We start from the raw sequence: 17,320 nt of genomic DNA on the forward strand, positions 1-17,320 counted from the left end.
ATGATACACCATCTCATCTAGTTGCATTGGTGTGAACTGGCAGGTTTTCAGAACGTTGCAGAACGGCGTGCGTACCCCTTTAAGTTTTGAACATTTGAGAGAAATGTTTCAGTAAGATATTTGTTTGTCTTCTTTAATTTGTTTATTTTGTGCATAATGTTTGTTGGCGTGCCTTTACATGGATGAAATTATACGTCTTATTGGATTTCATCACATTTCTGTTGTGCTGAACAAAGTTTTCAAGATGTCTGCTGAAAAAAGAGACAGACAAAATAAACCTTCCAAAGTCATCTGATGTGTGGCTGTTACTTCATTGGACCTGTGTAGCTACAGTGACATTGACTGTGTTAAAAAACGACGCACAAACCGACTGACTTGTTGACATTTTAATAATCAATAATGTTACTACAACCTGTATTAGGAGAAAATCCACCCATGTTGTTCACATGCTCTCCCGTTAATGTAGCTACCTCGGTACAAAATGGCCTCCTTCTTCTTCTTTGTCTCAGTGTGAGTTCATCAGCAGACAGAGGTCTGCTGCAGTACCACGGGCTCTCATCTACAAGCTCCAGTTCACAGCATTTCAAACTGAACACACACGGTGAGGATGATCGACGCTAACAAAATCTATGTGATTGGAGGAGTATGACACACGAGTTGGCATGGGTGAGGATTTTAAAATGACACATCTGAGCATGAATGAAAAGATAATGTTGGTGATAAGAAGCAGATGAATACTACAGAGGAGTATCAGGGCCAGGCGTGAGAGGAAGAAGATGACAGAACATTTTCTCTCTGTAGTGCACGCAGGTGTAACATTAAATAACATCCATTTGTCCATTACCAGCTGTTTCAGTTTGCACGAATGCAACCAATTCTTGAAGGTGTCTGGTTTCTACACCGGGCATTTTGTAGAGGCAGCCTTATGCACTGGTAGTTTGATTTATTCTCAAGAGTTTGACTTTAGTCTTGAGAGTTTGTTCTCTGCGTTTAGACTTTATTCTTAACGTTTAAACTTAATTGTCAACATTTAAACTTTATTTACGTCATTTAGACTTCACTCTTGACATTTAGACTTTATTCTCGACATTTAGATTTTATTTGCAACATTTAGACTATATTCTTGACATTTAGACTTTATTCTCATCATTTAAACTTTATTCTTGACATTTAGACTTTATTCTCCACATTAAGATTTTATTCGCAACATTTGGACATTTTATTCTCGTTGTTTAGACTTTATTCTTGTCATTTAGACTTTATTCTTGACATTTAGACTTTATTCTCCACATTTAGATTTTATTCGCGACATTTAGACTTAATTCTCCACATTTAGATTTTATTTGCAACTTTGACATTTTATTCTCGTTGTTCAGACTTTATTCGACATTTAGACTTTATTCTTGACATTTAGACTTTATTCTCATCATTTAAACTTTATTCTTGACATTTAGACTTTATTCTCCACATTTAGATTTTATTTGCAACTTTGACATTTTATTCTCGTTGTTTAGACTTTATTCGACATTTAGACTTTATTCTTGACATTTAGACTTTATTCTCGTCATTTAAACTTTATTCTCGACATTTAGACTTTATTCTTGTCATTTCAACTTTATTCAAAACATTTCTAATTTATTCTGAAAATATTTCAACTTTATTCAAAACATTTTGACTTTATTCTCATCATTTAAACTTCATTCTAAACACTTTGATTTTATTCTCGCATTGACTTTCTCGACTTTTTTTTTAAATTATTTTTATTTTCTTATTTCGACTTTATCCTAAAAATGATTTTCCAACTTTTTTCTAGACCATTCGACTTTATTCTCGTCATTTAAACTTTATTCTAGAATTGATATTTTACTCTAGACATTTAAACTTTATTTTCAACGCTTTGACTTTATTCTCGAACTGATATTCCAGGTTTACTCACAATACTTCGACTATAATTCTTAACATTTTGACTTTATTATTAAAATGCAAAAAAAAAATCTTTCTTCCGTTATATAAATATTCTTATGCCTGACTTTGACAGAAAAGTGGTGGCTTTTTGCCCGACTTATGCCTGTACTGAAAGTTCTACATTATTTTCAACATTATTATTCTTGACATTTTGATTTTTTTTTTTTTTTTAAACTCCTGAATCTTCTTCCTGATTTTTATTCCCTTATGCCTGGCACTAAGACTTAATATTTGACATTATTTCTCAACATTATTCTCAACATTTCAACTTTATTCTAGAATGCAAAATTTTAAAAGAATCTCCGCCCTCTCAATTTTCCTCTTATGCCTGGCCCCAATAGTCTTCCAAAGACCGCAGTATATACATCATATTTGTCATGAGATAAATTAACAAGAGATGAAATATGCAACTCTGAACCGTTATCGCATGATCCGAACGAGAAAAAAAAGCAGAATTCACAGACAATCGCAGTTTCAAAAGAGGATTATTATGAAACTGAATGACATCCTTGAGATAAGGCTTTCAAATTTCTAGCCCTTTAAAGTTACACAAATACAAAAATCAGGACGGAAAGACAGAGGTTAAACACAATCATAACAATACTGTAGCTCCAAAGCGTTAACTCGGCCCACGTGAGTGCAAGAATGAACTAAAACCAAATCCGCAAGCGCAGAGTTGTGTTCCAACATCACAAGGGAAAAATACATCAAAATAAATTCCAAGTATTTGAATTTAAATTGAGTCTAATCCTAATTTCATTCTTTCCTCTAAATGTATGTTAACGTACAAACTCTTCACGAGGCTCAAACTTCACACCAGAATGTTTTCAAGCCACGTCAGTGACCAACACCCTGTTTTCCTTTGACTTCATTGCACCGTCATCTTCAATGTAACAGTCAAGTATCAACCAACAACACGTTAAACAAACAAAAGCAAGATTGTGTTTCGTACAGACATTCAAAAATGTTATTCTGGATGATTTAAAAAAAAAAAATGGCAGCGATCCTGTTATGAGCTTTGATTTAATAACTAAACAACATGATACTGTGATGTGTTTGACATGTAGGAGAGATTTGTTCTAGCAAATATTGTACTAGCATTTAATGAAGACTAAAAGGAAAATAAAATAACGTCTGGGGTGTAACTACACATTCCTGTGGTCTACATTTCTCCTGCTATGAGGCTACGTCTCTGCAAAGGTTCACTGCACTGAAGGCTACATGCTTTCCCAAACAGTTAGCAACAGTTTCATTGTCAGACCAAACCAGCCTGGTATGTACAGTCACAGCTGTTGCATTATGTGCTTTTAATATGCTTGTTCTGAGGCAGTTCTGCACTTTGACGTTTAGTGTTTTACAAATGTACAGGTCCCGTCGTTTAGACAGGTTTAGACAAGTCTAATTAATATTTAGGCTGCTTCTCTGCAGAGTCTAAATCTATGACATCCTTCCATACTTGTTCAGCCCCAAAATGACCATGTGTAGATCAATTTGTCACCCCGTGTTGAGCTGGATTTGTATAGAAACTTGATTTTTCTCACATACCTCCATGGTGAACAAAGAATCCAAAAACTCATGCATTGAGTAACATTACAAGTTAACGTTCCACCTTAAAAGTCGCCGGCAGTCGGCCCAGTGAATTATTTTTCTCAGACTCCAGCTGCTGTGAGAGGCAGCAAAACATCCTTTCATTTTATAGTTACAGTTTACTAATAAAACTCTCCACAGTATGAACAGTGGTTACATGAGCCTCAAAACCAGACACAACTCAGCCCTGAGCAGAGTGACCGTCCTCTACTGACCAATCAGACTGCAGTGTTCACAGCTCCACCTTTTAGTACCAGATCTGTGTGCTAGGTACCCCAACAGAGGGGGGACCAAACATGGGGACGGTAAGGAACGGTTCCATTGATACCATCCACAACTTTTCACAGTGGGAATGGAGCAAAAGCGTACCCAACTGAACTGTACTGCTCGGAGGAAACTGTAAAATTACTGTTTTTGTCAATGGAGTCTGGCTTTGAAGAGAGCATAGATAAGTTTTGCTTTAAGCTCCTGTTAAAAAGGGCCGTCTGTTTGGGAAGCATTGAGCGTACAACTGGATAACTGAGACTTGGATTATTCTGCACGAGTTGTGTGAGAGTTTGTGAACAGATTTTATGATATAGCTTTTCTCAGTCTCATAATTTTTTGTTGCTTTCTTCAAGAATCCAGCGTAACACAGGACGAGAAACTGATGTAAAGATGATCATTTGGGGGGTGAAGTATTCCTTTAATTGTCTTTGACAGTGATGATAATGTGTGAGCTAATAGTTGAGCCGTACCGATACGTGGTGAGTGGAGCCCAAGCTGCCTGCAGGTCAGGCCACTGTCATACTAACAAGGAACTAAAGGTGACAAATGGGGGAGCTGTGTACCAAAACAAAGAAAGAAAATGGAGCAGGAAATCTGAATGAAAGGAAACTAGTGACGTGGTTGCTCCATCAGAACCCCACGTCCCATCTCTGCAAATGAACTTACACCTGGATACCACCAGAGGGAACTATTGCAACAGTTATGTCAACTCATAGTCAGAGCAACCAAGAAAAAGAAAAGCACCTCTGAGCAGGCATTTCCTGTCTGCGCCATCAATCATGTGTAATGTTGGCTGTCATGAGACGGAGAGGGCTGAAAGGGTGGAGCGGACGCTGGAGGTTTGTTAGCAGTCAGTGGAGATTTTGGCCGAGAGGTCCTGGATGCGGCGAGCGCTGCAGCTCTTACATAAGATGTGGCCGTCCAGCGGGTAACAGCCTCGACCCTCCCCTTCAGAGGACAGCAGGAGGCCACATTCCTGATGAACACAGTCAGTTCAAATCAACACACTGCCACGGACTCATCCCATGAACACGTCACATGCAACATATCCAGCAAATCTGGGGCACTCTCTAAACAACAACAACTCCTACATTTCATAGGCAGGTTTAGGATTCTTGCACCTGGTGCATAAATAAGTCTTATTAACTTTTAGTACAACTGTGTAAAAGTCAAAGCTGCAATAATGAAGATGTGACTCATATGACTTCTGATAGTCTATGTACACTGTTCAGACTGGGCAGCCATCTCTTTCACAACGCAAGTCTCCCTTTGTATCAGTCTGTGCCCCCTCTCTAAATTCAGAGGTTTCCACAGGTCAGTGAACGCAGCACAGACGAAACCCTTCCTCTTTTCATCATCAGCAGTGTGGAGCTTTGAATCACAGGGTGGATCAGATCAGATCAGATCGATGGATGAGAGCAGTTTGTGAGTGAGAGCAAACTTTTCGACCCAGCGCAATGAAGGGTTAAGTTTCACTTGATGTTCTGCTGCTCCGGCTGTGCCCAGAGTACACTCTGCGCTGCAAGAGTGCGAATAACTGGTATAAATATTCCAACAGCGCTCCTAATGAAGGGTCCAGCTCGAGAAATAGAAAATCAAAATGTGGCTGTAGACGTTTTAATCATGGCAGGCCGCCACAAATAAACAAATGTGTGGGAAATCCCGTCACAGGAAAGTCTTTTTTGGGCCCCATGGCATCACGTGACGGACCCAGAAGATGTAATTCTATGGTTTAGCCACTGTGTCAAATTTGCTTTGAAGCACCACACTGTTCCAGGACGCTTTGGGTTTACACAAAGCAGCAAGAAGAGGCAAGAGAGGCTGAGCCGCCATTTTTTTCCGATAATGATAACACTTGTGGGCACCTGGAAAATTGTTCCTTATATGGATTCAATTTTTTCAAATTTTTGTACAACAAATGAAAGAAATTTAATTTGTTTTTAATTTTTGTTATGATTTATGGCATTTTAACTGCGTTATCCTGCACCAAAGACATTTTTGATTTCTCCCTTCTTCTAGCAGTGATTGTGCCGTTTCCAAACAGGTGCAGGACATTTATATTGCAGTGAAAAACAAGGCCACAAGGATTCAAATGCGACGAGAGCAAGAAATGCCAATCTTTCATTCTTCAATGAAAACTTCTCTCAAACCTTTCAAATACGATGTTTAGAGCTGGTCGTGATGTTTCTGGTACTCTGTGCTATAAAATCTTGCCCGGTTGACTCACCTCGCAGACGTAACAGTTAACATGGAAGCTGCGGTCCAGAGCTACGATCCTCACCGTCTCCTCCTGGCCCTGTTCAGGCATGATGGGCTCTCCGCAAACTGAGCAGCGAGGAGCATACTTCCTGTCGGGGAAAACAAACATCAACATTTACAGTTAGTGAGCATGTCTGTCACTTCTAGTTTAAACAGAAAACCAGTTACAGCGTCACAGTGCCGGAACGCCGTCGTACCTATGGAAGTCATCTATGCAGTGTATCTGAGAGGTTGCGTCCACGGTGAAGGGCACCCCGTCCAAGCAGCAGTTGCAAACCACACACGTGAAACAGCGAGGGTGGTACGCCTTTCCCATGGCCCGCAGGATACGGTCCAGGATGGGCTTGGAGCACTTTGAACAGCGCTCTAATGTACTCTGACAAGAAGAGCAGAGACAGGTGTGTGGATCAGAGGATGAGAGACAGAGCAGCACTGCAACAGAACGTAGGATCAACCAGGAAATACAGACATATAAATCCCGTCGGAAAGGCAAGGTAAAGTGGTGAAAATATTCTAAATATAGCGTACACTGAACCGATATTATCTGTTTTGCTGCTGCCGCTGTCCACAGCAGTACATTGCTTAGCCTCTGTGTCAGTACACCGGTCTGCTTCTCCAAACTGGAGGCGTGCTGACCAACATCTACTGAAGGTAATACACTGACTATGGATGAGTATCTCACACAACTGTACCTTAAACACTCTGATCCCTTTGAGGATGCTTTAAGTGGATAAAAGGTTGACACACATTGGAGTAAAACCAGTAACGGGTCACCGTAGTGGCCAAAAATGTGACCTTTGCCTTCACTTACAATGTAACAACTCTCACAGTAACTCTTCTTCTCGAGGGCGTAGAACGGTTGCCCTCGGAGACGGGCGTGGCAGGTGATACACGTGAAACACTCCACATGGAACACCTGCTCCATGGCGATGCAGCCGCTGCCATCGCCGACCACGTTGTCACCACACCGGGCACAGCGGCCTGAAAGTCACAGTGTTGTCTATTTGAGTTTTCTTTTTTGTTTTAAATACCAGAATGCACATTTTTGTGGTGTCATAAGTCGTTAATGTGATGAGTAGCGACTGTACCAAAATAGTCCTCAGCAGGGGGGTGGTTCATATCATATACCAACTTCTTGGTTAGTCGTTCCAGCTCTTCCTCGGGCCTGCTTGTTGCTATGCTCTGCTGGAAGAAGACATGATACATGAATCACATATGTAACAGGAAAACCAAAAGACCAGAGAGAATCTCTTTTATAACCAACGTTAAGATGTTTGGCTTCCTCATGTTTGTATTTGTCAAAGTTATCAAAAAAAGTATCAGGTTTAGGTTCGTACAGTGTCTAAACAAATTTGTGTATGTGCGTTTCCTTCACATTTAAAGGAATACTTCACCCTTGAAATGACCATTTGTATATTGATTGCTCACCCGACATTACGTTGAATTCACGAGGAAAAGTTCGTTTTTCTCGCATGTCTCCACGGTGAACGAAGGGTCCGTAAATGCAGAAAATTCTTGATGAATTCAACTCATAGGGGTCCACATTTAACAACAGCAAAACTATATCAAAACATCCCTTCACAAAGTCATGCATGTATAATGAAGGGTGCTTTCACACTTAGAGTTGTTGGTTCCTGTTCTCACGGCAGCATTTACAAGCGGACCAGATCAAATGCCTTGTGTGTGAAAGCTGCTCTTGATTGGTCAGAATTTCCATGCAGGAAAAATCCAGGAAGTAAACAAAGCGTTGAAGAAGAGTACACTTGCAAGATAAATGTGACACTTTCTAATGTCACAATGGAGGGACAACTACGCAGGTTGATTTTAGCGCTGCTCATCGTGGACTATATTGCTGTCATTGTTCATTTTAGTCAAACCATACAGTTTGAAAACGAGGCGCGGCTCCAACTAGAAAACAATGTTTTGATGCATTGGATGTGCTGAATGTGCATATTAAGGCAGTACAGGAGGAGGTGCACATTAATAATCCTCCAGGACTGTAACATGCTCATGTTTAACCCAAACAATGTGTCATGTGACTGCAGTTGGTTCAGATCCAGGTCGGAACACGTTCTCGACCACAAACGAACCGCACCAGAGTTCGGTTGTAACTAGACCGAGACCACCTCTTCAAGAAGGTCTGGGTCTGGTTGCTGTGTTCACACCTGCCCAAACGAACCACACTTAGGGGGCAAATGAACTTGAGTTTGATTGAACTGAACCAAACAGTCAAGTCCGACAAGTCTAATATATTCAGCACTGTTAATTTAAGGCATTTCCAGACTTTTTAGACACCCTGGAACTTGTTGTGGTGGAACATTGACACACAGGGAGGCGAACATTGTTAATAAAATCATCCCACCAAAGAATATGCCACAAAAAACATTAAGAGTCTTTGAAGTCACTATGTAACTTAAGACGATGTAGATTTGGATCATGCAATAAGGCGTGCTGGCTTTGTTCTTTTGCCTTTAAACACAGACCCCTCTGACTTTAACTCTTCAAAATTTTTCTGTTTTTGGATTCTTCGTTCACCGACAGTTTCCCTCACGAATTCAGCTTTAACACGGGTTGAGTAACTGATACACAAACAGTAATTTGTGAGGTGAAGTATTCCTTGAATTTTCAAACTCAGAGATGTAGATATGCGTCCCTACCTTGCTGGACTGGTAAGCAGGACTCTGTGCAGCTCCTGACCCTGTCTGATTATTTTCCATCCCTCTCTTGGACAGTGGAACCTGGTTGACTCTTCCTCCAGGTCCTGAGCTGCTCCCTTTGTACACCGCCTCAGAGTGCATCTCCTGAGCTTGTGAGTTGGGATGTGGAGGGTACCAGCCCTGTTGACTTGTCTGACTCTGGGGAGGGGGGCGTGAAACGTGCTGGCGAGGAGGGGGTGGTGTGTACGCCTGCTCAGCCTGCCTCCCCGTCTGAGAGTAGGTGACAGGCTGCGCCGTCTTGACCTGGACGCTGAACCTGGGCCCGGTGGGAGTTGAGGCAGTGGTGTAGGAGGCCGGGACGGGCTGAGGGTAGGGCTTAGGAGTTGACGTGGAGTAGTAGTCCTGCTGGTGGGAGGTGGAGTACTGAGGTGACTGGTGCTCGTTGGGGTAGGGCGGCGCTGGGTGGTATTGGCTCTGGGGATGAGGGGGGTAGCCCATGGATGGCCGACCCTGAGGAGGGGGTGCGCTCTGGTGCGCAGGTTTGTAGAGATCCCCTGAGAGGTACTTGTTATAAGGCACGTTGTCGTACAGCTGCGGGGAGTGCGGAAATTAGCAAAACTGCACATGCAATTTCTCAAGAAAACATTTAATTTCAGTAAAGTGTATGGTCCTACTTGTGTGCTGGAGTCCTGTGGGTGGCTGTCCAGGTCAGCGAGCATGCTGGTGAGGGAGTCAATCTCAGCATCGATTTTGGAGTGATAGCTCACTGGCTTTTCAGGACCACGATGCTGACAACACAGCAGCATGAGGAGCATGTTAACACACACATGAGGACTGAGTATTTAAACAAAACATCACAATAGCTCAAGATGCTTTTTATTTTCTATCAGTAAAGCTCCAGTAAGTGGCACCAACCATCAGCTCGTAGCTGTCCATGTGAGGGCTCCAGTTGCGTTCTTCTTTGGGACCATGGGGAGGGGAGTAGTAATGATCGCTCGACGAGTGATGAATGGGTCCACCTTTAGGTAAGAGAACAGATATCAAACTAGAGTTACCACCTCACAGTTTACATCCATGCCTGTCCAGACTCATGAGCAGCCATGACAGTAGACGATGCTTCTTCCCCCGGCAGCACAGAGGATCTGTACAGTCACCACAGTTTTAAGATGAACACCCAAAATTAGTGTCACCAACTCAGTCTCTGACCAAATGTCTCCCCCTCTGTTCCTGAGATATGACGTTGAGTAAAACCTTAGACCTTTTGGATATAAAATTACATCACTTCCCTATCAAATCCGATGAAACATTTGTGTCAAATTTTGTCAAAATTAGCACATGAATCCTTGAGTTATGGCCAAAAACATGTTCACGAGGTCACAGTAACGTTGACCTTTTACCTTTCACCAACATCTAGTTCAATAGTTGATCTCAAATGTCCACAATTACAGACTCACACACTTTGCAGGCGTGTTTCCAGTAAGTCTGAGAGCGCTTAGGGCTGTCCAAATCCACAATTCCTGTCCGCAACGGGCCTAAAGCGGACTTTCTGCAGACCTCCAGTGAGTATGCTTGGGACTTCAGCAGTCTCGTCGCAGTCAGAGCCCTTATTTACGTCTCAGGTTATAGTACGTACGACTTAAGACCGCAAGGGCTCAGTTTGCAAGTCCAGAGGGTGGACGTTTGGATTCAGCCGATCAGTTCATTCTTTATTAAAATGGACGTCTGTGCCAAATTTGAGGAAATCCCTCAAGGCGTTCTTGAGGTATCACCTTTACAAGAATGGGACGGATGGACGACCCAAAAACAAAATGCCTCCGGCCATTGCTATCTAAGAAAACTTCACTTAAGGGTTATGATCTATATGTAGGTTGGATATACTGAGGGCTTAAAAATATGGGGAAAAATCATGAGAACACTTAAATACTAGGGCTGTCCCCTGAATTTTCCTAGTCGACCAATAGTCGTCATTTAGGGCCATTAGTCGACTAGTCGCCCGCATGTTTACGATATTAATTTAATTATTATATTATATATTTTGGGCGGGGCAACACAATGGTTTGAGCTGAAGGTGTGAGAAAGAATAGTATCAGTAACATTGTTAACACTGTGCTACATTACAGAGAAATACAAAACCGTACTAATGAACCTTCATTAATATAGGCCTATATTTTATCTACAAGTGCACATGACTGCCATCCCTGACTCCAGTAGGTCTTCTTACCTGTGGGTCCTGTAGCCATGTACCTGTTGGCCATCCCTCCTCCTCCTCCGTTCTGGTCATAGGGGCCGTATTTTGGCCGGAAGTCAGACGCCCCCTTCTTGTTGGGGGCTCTGTAGATCGCTGACCCAGCAGAGTGAGACATCTGGGGGACGGCTCGCTCAGGGCTATCCAGAGTCCTCGGTGGAAGCCAGGTGGGACCGGACATGGCAGCCTTCTGAGATCAAAGAAAGAAAAAGACAACGTTTGTGTCATGTTGTTTTATCGATTAAGTTTTTAGTGCTATGATTTATTCTGGCACCCTGAATGCAAATCAGTGCCACACAATACAGACTCTGCTTTGCCCAACAGTGGGTGTGCATGATTTTCAGCTTTCCTCCTTGATTTTCATGAGCACAGCTGTGGCTGCTGTGTGTGTTTATGCCATATGTAACCAATGGAAACTAAGGGATGCTTCACACTTTGTTTCCTATGGCAACGCGGGGACACACAGACCGAACAATAGGCTTCTAGTTGAGGAGCAGGAAGAGAGTGGCCATTCTGTAAGGCTGGGGGATTTCCAGCAGGCTCGCGCACACATTGCCCTAAAGCGTGCGCCAGATAAACACACGATGCAAAAAGCTCTCCAGCGCACAAACTCGTACACAAGAAACACAAACAGGTGCAAAACTGTTTTCCCCCCACAATGGTTATTGTCTCTGGGTGTTTACACACTGGTATCATTTATTTCCAAACGATGCGGGGACAAAAACAGGGCAGGAAATGTTGTGTAATGATATGTGTCTGTATACACGTGAACACCTGGCTCATAACAATATATTATGTATTCTCTGCAGGATAAATAACAACACCGCCACTCACAGCTGAGGCGACAAAGTGCTGACTTGCACCTGATGGCCTTCATTAAAGGGACTGTTCCGATTTTTTGAAGTGCATTTTTATGGGGTACTTATCCATGGAAAGTATATTACATACAGTAGATAGTTTGGAAAACCAGGCTCACCAAGCTAGGCCATGTACTGCTGTGGACGAGGGCAGCAACAAAACGTATTTTAGCCACCTAAAAAAATGAATATCAGTTGAAGTGTACGCTATATTTAGAATATTTAATCAGTTGGTTTTGTTTATATTATTGTGTGACTCTGGTGTTTAACAGGGATCATTTGGAAACACCAAAGTCACACAATAACAGACACAAACTAACTGATGGAGACGGCAGAGGACCAGCAGCTCCTGTGTTCAGTGAGGTAAAATTACTGGTTTTGTCAATGGAGACTGGTGGCTCTAAGGCCTAGTCCACACGGACCCGTGTACTTCTGAAACTGAAGTTTTTCGGGCTCCAGTTTCCAAAAAAAATTTGTCCACCGCAAAACCCGCTACCAAGTGATGTAATACACATGCCAAAGCAGTAGGTGGCAATGTAACTTCTAACGGAAAGGCCATTTTAACCAATCAGAAGTCAGAGTCAATACAGGAATAGGGAAGTGCGGAAAATAAAAACAACCCGATCCACAAAGGAGGCTGCTCCTGTTGCTAGCTACCCCAACTACACTACCACGAAAGCAGCGACAGGCCTGGTCAGGCCAGGTAGTGTAGTTGGGGTAGCTAGCAACAGGAGCAGCCTCCTTCGTTGGTCGTTAGGTCGAGCAGCTGGATATGCCAACCAAAGAGAGCAGATAGCACGCTCTCAAATAAAGTTAGCACCAGCATGTTTGTTTGGTCTGCCATTTCACTAGCTATTTACCGTCGCTCTGACGTCAAACGTTGGAGACAGGTAATAAAATACTGTGGTTATCCTATCCACACGCAACCGCTGGCACCGGAGTCTTCCAAAAACTTCACCGGAAGACTCCAATTTCAAAGAAAACACGGTTTCGGGGGCCCAAAAGTGCAGGTTGCGTGTGGCCAAACAGCCAAATCGTATAGAATAATACATGGTTTCAGAAGTACACGGGTCCGTGTGGACTAGACCTAAGAGAGTGATATAATAGCTTCAGTTCCTCATCAAACGGGCTGTATCATCATGTACACTTAAACTGATATTGACTTTTTTAGGTGGCTAAAATGTTTTGTTGTTGCCCCCGTTTGCAGGAGTCTCCAGTCCACTTCTCCAAACTGGGGGCGTGCCAAATGACACCTACTGTATGTAATACACTGACTATGGATTAGTACATCATACAACCAAAAAAAAAATCTGAACTATCCCCGAATTACTTTGATACACTTAACAGAACTTTATAGAAAGCATCACAGATTACCTAACAGGGAAAACAAGATGCTTAAAGGCATAGTTGGGATCTTTGAAAGTGGGGTTGTATTATCGATGACCTGCCTACAGTAGATGGTGCCTCGCGCACCCCAGTTTGGAGAAGCAGGCAGGAGTACTGCCACAGAAGCTGAGCAGTGTACTGCTGTGGACAGGGGCAGCAGCAAAACATATTTTAACCACTTCAAAAAAAAGTCCCACCTACAAAAGATTATACTGCTCTCTTGAGCACCAGACTCCATTTAGAAAAAGAGTAATTTAAGCTCTCTGTACACAGGAGCTACCGGTGTGCTGCCGGTGTGCTGTCGCTTTGATCAAGTAGCTTATTTGTGTTATTATGCAACTCTGGTTAATCAGACCTCACCACATTAAACACCAAAGTCACACAATAACACCAACAAACTCACTAACTGAGGCAGCGGTAGACCAGCAGCTCCGGTGTTCATCAATGTTAAATCACTGTTTTTCTTAATGGAGTCTGGCTTTGAAGAGAGCGATAAGGCAGCTTCAGTTCCCTGTGAGAAATCGCTGTTTGACGGCAAGGTAAAGCAGTGACAATATTCTAAATATGGCATACACTTAAACTGATACTTAAAAAGACATAAAGACATTTCGCTGCCGCCCGTTGACAGCTGTACATCGCTTAGCTTCCATGGTGGTACTGCTGCCTGCTTTTTGTTGCCCTCCAAATGAGTAAGAGCAGATAAGTCACTTTAATGACGATGAATGCATGATTTTGGAACACTTTTTAGGGGAAAACAAACACAAAGAACTGCACATATTGTCTGTATTTTATATATTTAACATTATTTGGGGTCGGATTGAGTGATTTTTAGGCATCCCTTTGTGCTTCTGCTGGTCATCTGGCATCACATTTTCCATCTTATAGAGCATTAAATTATTAAAAGATGATGGTTGAATCCATGCACGAAGGAAGCAAGTGTGCATGTCATGTCATATCCTTTTTTGGAAAGACACTGTGTGACTGACACGACGCCTAAATGGATTGCAAGCGCAAGGACAAGCCAAAACAAATGGGTATTGTCAGAGGGGAGAAATTAACAGCCCACTCAGACTGATTGTATGCGGGTCGTGTGGCCGTCACAAATCCTTGTTGCTAAGAGGATTACAGTGATGGATGAGAAGATGATGTGGACACACAGAAATAAACAGCATCTAAGCCTTGTGGTTTGTTTTTGACTCTTATTTTTTGTATTCTTTCCACCCACAGGGTTGTTACAGTCACCATTGAACCATGCAGCATCAGCATGGACTCACACTGAGACCACGTGGAGGAAAAAGTGACCACAAACCTCCACAACCGACCTGATTTAAGCCTCTGAATCCGGATGAGCACACACACTCAAATCCGAGGACGGCTGGGCCAGGAAATTAATCTCAACGGGTTTTATCACTGTGTGTGTATGTGTGTTAATGCCAATTGTGAGTTTATATGTGATTTAAAAGCATTTGTGTCCATCTTTCATGTCAGCTGGACCTCTTGCTGGACGCACAGGAGGCGTAGCAGCTCGTGAAATGTCAAAGTTGATGACAAGAGTGAAGCTAGCGGGAATGGGTACAAGCAACATCCGGTGGTTTTACATTTCAAAATAATAGTTTGGCGTTCCAGAATCACGGAAAACTACTTAAAAATAAAGGCAGTGCGGCTAAAATAACTGCTAGCTGATTCGGTTTAATTCGCGTTATCATATTTTGCTGCTACTTTCGGTTAAACAGCGTTATTTTGTTATTCTACAGCAATAACGGAAATTACACGGTTTTATTTTGAAGGCAAATGCCCTGCTAGCTTAACATTTTCTGACACAATGGAGCTTTAATGTAGCCAAACATGCTAGTTACACGGCACAAATAACAGGAAGACAACATCACTTAACTCAATAAGGAAATGGGATAACAACTATATTCGCAAACATGATGTGTAATCAGCGTTAGCGGTTCCTACCTCTTACAGTACCTTTACAGTGGCTCTCCTCTTCCCTTCAGTCTCATCTACAAAGCAGGAACAAAATAAAATTGGTCAAACACATCAGACACGTCGCATTAAAAACACATTAGCGACATTTTTCTTGCTTTTAACGGCACCGTTAGTCCCGCTGAGCGACATTAACGTCTCCTACAAATGAATAAAGAGACTAACTGCTGAGCTGCTCGTCCAAATCTGCCCTTTGTGCGTCACATGAGTGTAAAACATACCACTTAAGTAATATAACAAGCCACAATGGAGGATAATTAGCGATAATTAACTTTAATAACAGGCTTGTTTACTTGTTTGCTAGCCTGTTTTGAACTCGAGCAGAGCTCGTGCCTTGCCTCCAGGCTAACTTCAACACAACCGAAGAGGAAACAATGAAATAACCGACACCTACCGCCTGAAACCAGCCTCACAAACACAACCTAAGCTTCGGCTTGAATGCTCACAGCTCAGTGAAAGTTACCGCGACACCACTTTCTTTTACATTTAGCGTCGTTAACCTACTTTGTGGCGGATCCTGAGGCCTGTAGCAGCAGCAGCAAGATCCTCACTGCTGCATTCCCAATGTGTGACGTAACTGCTGCTGTTAGACCGTGTGTGTGTGTGTGTGTGTGTGTGTAGAGGTGGGGGGTCTGTCACATGAATTTTTTAAAAATAAAAGTACAAAGATCGACCTTATTGCAAGCTGTGATGGAAAAACAGATAGAAAAATCCCAGAATCATAAACGATGGGCAAATTTCTAAACAAAAAAACCTGCGAGAAACGACACAGGTTTTTAGGCTGAAGTACATATGTCAAGGAAAGTTTTATATGTAAATATATGTATACTACAAGTTTGGAAGCAAGATCAGATTTGTACAAAAAAAATCATAGTTTCCGGGTCAGTCGCCATGTTTGTTTTTGAGTTTGTTGTTGTCATAAACTTTTGACGCTCGGCTGCCTCCTGGTGGATATATTGGTTAACATCCATGCCAACGTAAAGGGCGCATGGAAGTATGTGGGCAGTGACGGTAACATCGTTTGAAACAGACGTATACATTTTCCTACGCAAAGGGAGCATAAATGAGCCTTAAGGCTGAGCCAAGCCACCTGACGGAGGAAACTCATTTCCGCCGCTTGTATCCACGATTTCATTCTTTCGGTCACTACCCAGAGTTCATGCCCATAGGTGAGGGTTGGGAGGTGGGCGGACCAGTAAATTGAAAGCTTCACCTTCCGGCTCAGCTCCCTCTTCACCACGACGGACTGGCGCAGTGCCCGCATCACTGCAGCAGCAGTTTTTATTATAATTATCTGGTATTTGGGTTTTTATATATATTACTGTACGTTCAAACCAGAAGCTTCCAAAGAGGCAGAGTCTCTCGCGGACGCCCAAGAAGCACGACTGTCAAAAATATTTGTGGCAGCTTTGGTCGCTCTAGTCGCTCATCACGTGAATCGTTGAACGTTCGATCGTGCTTGTCAATTTAAAGGAGTTGCAAAGCGGACTACTGGCTTGAAAGCAGCGTAGTGTCAGCTTGCTGTTGTCCAGTCAGAAAGCTCATAGTTGGCCAACAGAAAGTTATGTTTGGTCAATGAAAACAGAACACGTAATTCTCTCCTCTGTTACAAACATTACACACTTTAAAACTCACCAGACCAACCAACTACCTCCGCGACGCCGTCCCAAGCCTCATTCTTTTTATTTTGGTCTCTGTAACCGAACAGCGACACATTGTAAAGGACTGAGTGGGTGCGAACGCAAGTAATACATTTCACGATATCCATTGTCGGAACAAGTGTGCTGTAGGAACCAAAGTTACATGGCTTGTTCTCTGGGACCCGCTTCATCGAAGCTTGGCAGCATTCCCATTGGTTGCTATTGAACCGCATCAGAGCTCATTACCATAAAGTCAAACAAGTTTCACCTCCCCTCCAGACCCGCTCCGGTCGCTTTGGTCACCCAAATGACCATGTTGCCCAAGTCGCCCAACTCGCCGGGCTCTCATTGAAAATGAATGACTTCCTCTGTTTTGGTCCATTTGTTTTGGAGAGGAAGAGACCAATGCAGATAATTCGGCACTTGGAAATACACACTTTAAATTGTATTAAGGAACCTTATGTGTAA

General features: G+C 42.7%; 2 protein-coding genes across 7 annotated transcripts in view; one reads left to right on the forward strand and one right to left on the reverse strand.

Moving 5' to 3' along the window:
- zgc:194930 (uncharacterized protein LOC557813 homolog) overlaps window positions 1-17,320 on the forward strand; it is a 278,453-nt gene that overhangs the window by 93,889 nt on the left and 167,244 nt on the right. The gene's annotated exons all lie outside the window — the stretch shown is intronic.
- Window positions 372-15,822, reverse strand: trip6 (thyroid hormone receptor interactor 6). 6 transcript variants are annotated; one of them, XM_050067686.1, is made up of 11 exons: window positions 15,717-15,822; window positions 15,183-15,229; window positions 10,957-11,170; window positions 9,651-9,754; window positions 9,410-9,523; window positions 8,736-9,326; window positions 7,167-7,260; window positions 6,890-7,059; window positions 6,276-6,454; window positions 6,047-6,167; window positions 372-4,795 (listed from the first exon to the last, which is right to left on the reverse strand). In XM_050067686.1, exons 3-11 carry the CDS (start codon window positions 11,159-11,161, stop codon window positions 4,664-4,666), a joined length of 1,710 nt encoding a protein of 569 aa, XP_049923643.1. In that variant the 5' UTR covers window positions 11,162-11,170; window positions 15,183-15,229; window positions 15,717-15,822; the 3' UTR covers window positions 372-4,663. The 6 variants fall into 6 exon arrangements, with proteins under 6 accessions (XP_049923643.1, XP_049923638.1, XP_049923640.1 ...); XM_050067681.1 differs by having other exon boundaries at window positions 7,167-7,263; XM_050067683.1 differs by having other exon boundaries at window positions 7,167-7,263; window positions 15,195-15,229; window positions 15,717-15,803.

Source organism: Epinephelus moara, chromosome 17 (assembly GCF_006386435.1).
Source record: "Epinephelus moara isolate mb chromosome 17, YSFRI_EMoa_1.0, whole genome shotgun sequence".
NCBI classification, from domain to species: Eukaryota; Metazoa; Chordata; class Actinopteri; order Perciformes; family Serranidae; genus Epinephelus; species Epinephelus moara.